Below are 8,478 nucleotides of genomic sequence, written 5' to 3' on the forward strand. Positions count from 1 at the left end.
CTGTCTTAAAGAAAAAGAAATTGAAGCCTAGAGATGATATACATATCACCCAAAATAACACAGCTGCTAATTGGTAGAGGCAGGACTTGATCACAGGAAGTCTGAATCCAAAGTTTAAGCTCATATCAACCATGCTATATTAAAAAGCAAATATTTAAGACAATGACTATAATTGCCTTCTGAGAGAAAGAGAGAGAATCTTTGCATAAAGTTGTAATCCTCTGTAATACTTTGCCCTCCCTCTCACATATTTTTTAATTATTTGTTGATACCACTGTAATGCAGATTGTCATTATTATCCCAGATCTGCATCTTGTCATTGTGGTCCATGGGAAACACGTCCACAACTAAGGCCTGGAACAGCTCATCAGTGATCACATTCATCTTCGTGGGATTTGCAGACCATCCAGAACTCCAGGTCCTGCTCTTTGTGACCTTCCTGGGTTTCTATCTTGTGACCCTCTCCTGGAACCTGGCCCTCATCTTTCTAATCAGAAGTGACACCCGTCTGCAAACACCCATGTATTTCTTCCTCAGCAACTTGTCCTTCATTGACATCTGTTACTCCTCCACAGTGGCTCCCAAGATGCTCACTGACTTCTTCCAGGAGCAGAAGACCATATCATTCTTGGGTTGTGCTGCTCAGTTCTTTTTTTTTGTTGGCATAGGTCTAACTGAGTGCTTTCTCCTGACTGCTATGGCATATGATCGATACACAGCCATCTCCAGTCCCCTGCTCTACACTGCCATCATGTCCCAGGGTCTCTGTACACACATGGTGATTGGGGCATATTTCAGTGGCTTCCTGAGCTCCCTGATCCAGGCCTGCTCTATATTTCAGCTCCACTTCTGTGGACCCAACATCATCAACCATTTCTTCTGTGACCTCCCACCAGTCTTAGCGCTTTCTTGCTCTGACACGTTCCTCAGTCAAGTGGTGAATTTTCTTGTAGTGGTCACTATTGGGGGAACATCATTCCTCATCCTCATCATCTCCTACAGTTACATAGTTGCTGCTGTCTTGAAGATCCATTCAGTGGAAGGCCAAAGGAAAGCCTTCAACACATGTGCCTCACACCTGATGGTGGTGACTCTGCTGTTTGGGACAGCCCTTTTCATGTACCTGCGACCCAGCTCCAGCTACTCTCTTGGCAGGGACAAGGTGGTGTCTGTGTTCTATTCACTGGTGATCCCCATGCTGAACCCTCTAATCTACAGTTTGAGGAACAAAGAGATCAAAGATGCCCTGTGGAAGTTGTTGGAGAATAAGAAAGTGTTTTCCTAGTTTATGATTGAAAACATATTTCTCCAAACTGACAGAGACTTATATAACACATGATATCTACCTCCACCTCTGGCTTAGGCAAGAGGTACATTTTGTGTGCATATTTGGAAATGGAGGCTCCTCCTGCCAAATTTTTCTCACTGTTCCCCCTGGTGATCTGTCCACTGACCCCACCATGGATAGCCAAAAAGGGGAAATGATTATTGCACAAAAATAATCTCCCTGGGATTCTCACAATTAGTATTACAGCAACCGCATTTTATTGGGTACTTAACATATATGAGGCACAAAAGCTATTTAATAAAATACTCATTGCAGTGCTATGATGCAAATAGTACTATCCCTATGTTACAAATGAAGAAATGAGGTCCTAGGAAGAAAAAATGACTTGCCCAGCGTTATACGGAAAGTAAGGGGCAGGAATCCCATTCAGACCTAGGTCCTCCTGACTCCAGAGCCCATACTCTGCCCAAATGCTGCCTTCCGTGTTCAACAACAAACAGCCCTGAAGTTGTACATGTGTATAACTCTTATTACTAGTATATGGCAGGATCCAAAAAAGATACACTATGTATAGTTGAGGTACTTTACAAAACAAGATGCCTTTTTACTCCATTAAACATTCTCTCCAAGGTATCCCTGTTGGATTCCCATTATGGCTACTGAATAATTTTCTAAACAAAATGTACCAAAGTACATTACCCTTTTCCGCCATTTCTATCTGAGCTGTGTAGGGGCCTGGAAAATTTGTGTCCCATGATATCACATCCGTACTCTTCTCTTCCCAGTCTCTGTCACCTAAAGTGCCTACTAGGTCTGTATTTCCTTGATTTCAACCATGTCATTCCTTTACCAGTTCAGCACCTGACTCCACTTCACAGCTTAGTCTCCCTTTTGATCACCACACTCTGAGTTCCTCTTGCTCTCTTCTATCCAAACCCATTGCTCCCATAAAAACTTTGTTTCTTAACCTGAATGGATTAGCCCACATTCAGTACTATTTGCCACTGTCTCTGGAAGGTATGTCTCAGGCCATCACCTCCAGGTCATTAGTCCTTCTTAAAGGACATGGACAGTGGAGTTGTCCAGCACAACCATTTCTGCTGGTAAATCCCTCCATCATTCCTTTATGGGCCTGTCCTCTTCTCAACACATTCATTTTTCCATTAATAGAGGTCTATTGGATATGCAAAAAGTCTTCATTTGATTTCATTGTTCATGTAAGTGGATTAACTACTTCATATTTGGAAGAGCATAAACAACGCACAGGGGAGGTGAGATCTCTGTCCCAGGTCTCCTGGATTCTTGAGTCTCCTAAATTCATTCCCATTCAAAGTCAAGCAAACTTAAAGTGATTCATACAAATAATATCCAATGATATTACCCAATGGGTAACTTTTCCTGAAATTTTTGTATCAGTTACCTCTATGAATATTAGGACTTATATGGCACTGTATTGGAAATTCTGGGAATCACCTTTATTGATGGATGTTATACCCAGGATACTTCTAGTTTTCTGCTTCCTTAGCAGGCTGAGTACAATGTGAGGAAGTCTTTAGGATTATTTCAGATGTAAGATCTAATGAAGGGGCCAGTCAGGCCAAGCGGAGCAGATTTCGATACATGTGAATAGATGATTTCTTTGAAGTTTAGAATGGACATTCTTGAATTCTGATATATTTCCATTCAAATTAATAGCTATGATTAAGTAGAATTATTTTTTCTTCCTAAAGGAAGTGATTCAATTTATGAAAAATATGGAAAAGGTTTACCTTAAAGGAAAAGTACAAATTATTTAATATCAAATCATTTTACCTTCTTCTCCTTCTTTAAAACACACACACATTCCTCATCTGCTTTATTTTCCAACTCATCTCAGTTCATATAACATAAACCCTCCACCTGGCCTCTTGAGAGAACTTTACATATAAGCAAAATACAATGTGGCCTCTACACAGTTCACTCTGAGGAATCTGAGTGTATTGGCTTACTATCACTAATGTAACTAATTACCACAAAGTAAGTGGCTTAAAACAGCATAATGTTATTATCTCACAGTTCTGTAGGTTAGACGTTTGAGAGAGGTCTCACTGGGCTGAAATCAAAGTAGTAGCAGAGCTGTGTCCCTTTCTAGAGGCTCTATGATAGAATCCATTTCCTTGCCCTTTGCAGCTTTTAGAGACCACCCACATTCCTTGGCTCATGGTTCCCTTCCACCATCTTCAAAGCCCACAATGTCACATCTACCCTCACTGGGAAAGGTTCTCTGCTTTTAAAGACTCTCGTGATTAGAGTCATGCGCCACATAACTAGGGTTCAGTCAAAAACAGGCTGCCTATATGACGGTGGTCCCATAAGATTAGTATCATATAGCATAGATGTGTTGTAGTATACACCATCTAGATTTGTGTAGATACACTCTGTGATGTTTGCACAATGACAAAATCGCCTAACGATGCATATCTCAGAATGTGACACTTGAGTGTAGGTTGGGCCTGCTCAGATAATCCAGGATAATCTCCCCATTTCAAAGTCTATAATTTAATCACATCTTAAAACTCTCTTTTTCCTGAAAGATAATCTATTCACAGGCTCATAGGATTAAGATTTTGTCATGTTTGGGGACCACTATTCTCCCTACTTAGCTCTTTTAACATTTGATGTCACTTTACTGATTTGAGTTTATGAGGCCAGCTTTCAAGAACATTCATGAGCTCCCCATTGCCCTCAGGTTAAAGTCCTTAACATGCATTATAAAGTCCTCTTTGCTTCATGCTGCAGCTCTGCTTACTTCAACTCTTCACCCCCTACTACATCTCCCCTAGTACTTTGGGGACAGCATGCTGTCCCAAGGCATCTATTTCTTTTTCTTCCCCTCAAGCTCTTTGTACTAGGAGTTTCCTCTTTCCTCCATAATCTTTTTAACTGACTGATGGTTGTTCAACCTTCAGGTCTCTACTCAGAGCACTTCCTCCATGAAGATCTTCCCACCCATTTCCCAAACCCAGGACATCATGGTTTACCCAGTTGTTGCACTAACATTACTGTTTGTAATCATTTGTTCTATTGCATGTACCTTACACTAAACTATAACTTCCTTGAGGATAGAGATAGACCCTTGTTCACTTTCATTCATCCATCTAACACAGTGTTTGGCACATAGTAGACATATGATAAATATTTCTTTAATAAATAAACAATTCATTGTTTATAGTAACTTTGGCTTTTGCTGCATATAGTGATTGTATTATTGTCTTGTGGTATGGCTAACAAGGTTTCTTATAGATGTATTTCAACAAAAGAGAGACTGAACAAAATTAGACCACTTTTCTCATCTATTATCCTTCTATAAAATTTTAGGAGGGCTTTTAATTAAACTGCTAATCATAACGATTCAAATAAATTAGCAGTACTGATTACTGTAAATATAATACACAACTAGAGACAGTTAAATAGAAAAACAGATACCAGAGAATCCTCACAAATAAAACACTCCATACAGCAGTACTTAATTTCTTTCCATCTTTGCCATCTCTAGGCATAATTTATTTAAACTCACACAGAATTACTCAATTAAAATTAAAGCCAGGTTACCATATTTCTGGCTTTAGTGGACTCCCATCTTCACCAGAAATCAAGGCACTCATTTCCCTAATCTGAGAAATCTAACCCAGTTTGTGCCTGAAGACAAGTGCAAACCTCCCCTGAGACTTTTTCAACCTCTTCTGCTTCCTTCCTTTCTAACTATAAAGAGAAAAAGAGACCATTATTCTATCACCCATGAATCCACTGTGTCCAGAACAAAATACTCTGTGAAGATTAGCTTTCTCCCTCTCCTTCAGAAATCTTCCATCTCTCAAATTTAGCTCTCCCCCCTTAGAAATTAGAAGCTACCTTAACTTGGTTAAAGTACAAAATGATTTGATAAATATTTACAAACTCAATTTTACCAGAAACATGTTCTGGGATATATTTAAATAAAGTTTTTAAGCAGAGATAAAAGGTCTCCACTTATTTGCTTTTGCTCTTTGTAGTTTCAAAATATTTTAGGATGACTTGAAATATTCATGCAATAAACAAAATAAAGCAAGTTGCATATAAGTCAACAGCTATATGCTTTTTAAAAAGTTAAAATGCTGCATGGCAATTAGAAAAACATAGATAAATATATACGTAATCTTGGAATAGAAAAGATCTTTCTAAACTTAATGCTAAAAGCAAAACCATAAAGAAACAAAGGACAGGTTAGACTACAATAGTGTTAAAATCTATATGGCAAAAAAACAAAATAAAGAAAGTCAAAGGACAGAAGTCTAACGAGGAAAAATATGTGCACTACTTATGGTAGACAGTAGTTTATATAAGTTTCTCTTACAAACAAAATTAGAACAAGATAAACCAATAGAAAAATGGGCACAATTCTGTCTTCAGGTCAGAAGTGCGTCTCTTGTATGCAGCATAGATATGGGTCTTGTTTATTCATCCAGTTAGCCACCCTATGCCTTTTGATTGGAGCATTTAGTCCATTGACATTTAAAGTAGCTATTGATAAGTATGTACTTATTGCCATTTTGTTCCTTCTTTCTTGGTGTTTTAATAGTTCTTCTCTGTTCCTTTCTTGTCTTGCTCTCTTCCTTTGTGGTTTGATGGCTTTCCTTAGTATTATGTTTGGGTTTCTTTCTCATAAGTTTTTGTGTATTTATCATAGATTTCTGACTTATAATTGCCATGAGGTTCATATATAATACCCTATGTACATAGCAATCTATATTAACTTGATGGTCTCTTTAGTTTGACCTCTGTCTAAAAGTTCTACTCTTATTCTCTCCTTCTCCCACAGTTTCTGTTTTTGATATCAAATCTAACCTCCTTTTTTTTGTGTGTGTATTGTTACCCTCTTATTATGGAAATTTTAGTACTTTTGTTTTTTGGCCTTCATGTTATCTTCATAGGTGTTTGATCTGATACCTTTACTGTATTTTTGCCTTTACCGGTGATTTTAGCACCTTTTTTTTTATAGAGGGGAGGGAGGAGGGAGAAAGGGGTGATGAGGCACATGTGTGTGGTGTTGGATTGTAATTAGTCTGTGGGTGGTGAAGGTGATGCAATCTTCACAGGAATCAAAATATAATCATGTACACCTGAAATTTACATAATGTTAAAAACCAATGTTACCTCAGTAAAAAAAAGGGGGGGCACAGTTATGAGCAAGCAATTCACAAAAAAGAAATACAAATGGCTAATAATTTGATGAGAAAATACTCTAGAGTACTAATATTCAAAGAAATGAAAATGTAGCAGTGAGAATTTTTTTCTATTAAAAAGGCAGATGTTAAAAGTAACAATAATACCAAATGCTAACAAAGTTACAGAAAAATAGGCCCTCTCATATATAATTGGTAAAACATAAATTGCATCATCTTTCTGAAGGTCAGTTTGACTACATGTACCAAAAGTAATTAAATGTACATGCTTTTACACAATGTTAAAAACCACTACAACCTCAATAAAATAATTGATAAAACAATGTACATACTTTTGCCTCACCTATCGTCCTTCTTGGAATGTATTCCAAGGTGTGCATATATGTCCAGGGATGCTCATCACAGTGCTACATAATGGTGAAAATTGAAGCAACCTTTTTTTTTATATTAAGATTATGATAGATTACAACCTTGTGAAATTTCAGTTGTACATTATTGTTAGTCATGTTGTAGGTACACCACTTCACTCTTTATGACCTCCGCCCATGCCCCCTTTCCCCTGCTAACCAACAACCAGTTCTCTTTGCCTATATGTTAACTTCCACCTATGAGTGGAGTGATACAAGGTTCATCTTTCTCTATCTGGCTTATTTCACTTAACATAATACCCTCAAGGTCCATCCATGTTGTTGTGAATGGGACAATTTTGTCCTTTTTTATGGCTGAGTTGTATTCCATTGTATATATATATACCATATCTTCTTTATCCAATCATCAGTTGCTGGGCACTTAGGTTGCTTCCACGTCTTGGCTATTGTATATAATGCTGCAATGAACATAGGGGTGCATGGGACTTTTGGAATTGCTGATTTCAGGTTCTTAGGATAGATACCCAGTAGTGGGATGGCTGGGTCATAAGGTATTTCTATTTTTAATTTTTTGAGAAATCTCCATACTGTCTTCCATAGTGGCTACACCACTATCCTTCCCACCAACAGTGTATGAGGGTTCCTTTTTCTCCACAACCTCTCCAACATTTGTCACTTTTGGTTTTGGATATTTTTGCCATGCTAATAGGTGTAAGATGATATATTCGTGTAGTTTTGATTTTCATTTCCCTGATGATTAGTGATGATGAGCATCTTTTCATGTGTCTATTGGCCATCCTTATATCTTCTTTGGAGAAATCTCTGTTCATGTCCCCTGGCCATTTTTTGATCGGGTTGCTTGATTTTTTGTTGTTGAGCTGTGTGAGTTCTTTATATATTATGGAGATTAACCTTTTGTAGGATAAATAACTTGTAAATATTTTTTCCCAATTAGTAGGTAGCTTTTTTTGTTTCAATCCTGTTTTCCCTTGCCTTGAAGAAGCTCTTTAGTCTGATAAAGTCGCATTTGTTTATTCTTTCTATTGTTTCCCTCGTCTGAGGAGTTATGGTGTCTGAAAAGATTCTTTTGAAACTGATGTTAAAGAGTGTACTGCCTATATTCTCTTCTAGAAGACATATTGTTTCAGGCCTAATCTTTAGGTCTTTGATCCATTTTGAGTTTATTTTTGTGAATGATGAAAAAGAATGGTCAATTTTCATTCATTTGCATGTGGCTGTCCAGTTTTCCCAGCACCATTCATTGAAGAGACTTTCTTTTCTCCATTGTAGGCCCTCAGCTCCTTTGTCGAAGATTAGCTGTCCACAGGTGTGTGGTATTATTTCTGGGCTTTCAATTCTGTTCCATTGATCTGTGCACCTGTTTTTGTACCAGTACCATGCTCTTTCGATTACTGTAGCTTTGCAGTATGTTTTGAAGTCAGGGATTGTGATGCCTCCAGCTTTATTCCTTTTTCTCAGGATTGCTTTAGCAATTTGGGGTCTTTTGTTGCCCCGCATGAATTTTAGGATTCTTTGTTCAATTTCTGTAAAGAATGTCACTGGGATTCTGATTGGGATAGCATTGAATCTGTAGATTGCTTTAGGTAGTATGGACATTTTA

At 37.8% G+C, this 8,478-nt stretch overlaps 1 protein-coding gene across 1 annotated transcript; it reads left to right on the plus strand.

Annotated features, from left to right (window-relative positions):
* The first annotated feature begins 328 nt into the window (after nucleotides 1-328).
* LOC138916501 (olfactory receptor 5A1-like) lies at nucleotides 329-1,285 on the plus strand. The gene has a single exon (XM_070229139.1). It carries the CDS (start codon nucleotides 329-331, stop codon nucleotides 1,283-1,285), a length of 957 nt encoding a protein of 318 aa, XP_070085240.1.
* The last annotated feature ends 7,193 nt before the right edge of the window (nucleotides 1,286-8,478 follow it).

The sequence above is a fragment of the Equus caballus genome, chromosome 12 (assembly GCF_041296265.1).
Source record: "Equus caballus isolate H_3958 breed thoroughbred chromosome 12, TB-T2T, whole genome shotgun sequence".
NCBI classification, from domain to species: domain Eukaryota; kingdom Metazoa; phylum Chordata; class Mammalia; order Perissodactyla; family Equidae; genus Equus; species Equus caballus.

Excerpts from the sequence above, each read along its gene's own strand:
- LOC138916501 (XM_070229139.1), top strand. The coding sequence starts at position 329 with ATGGGAAACACGTCCACAACTAAGGCCTGGAACAGCTCATCAGTGATC.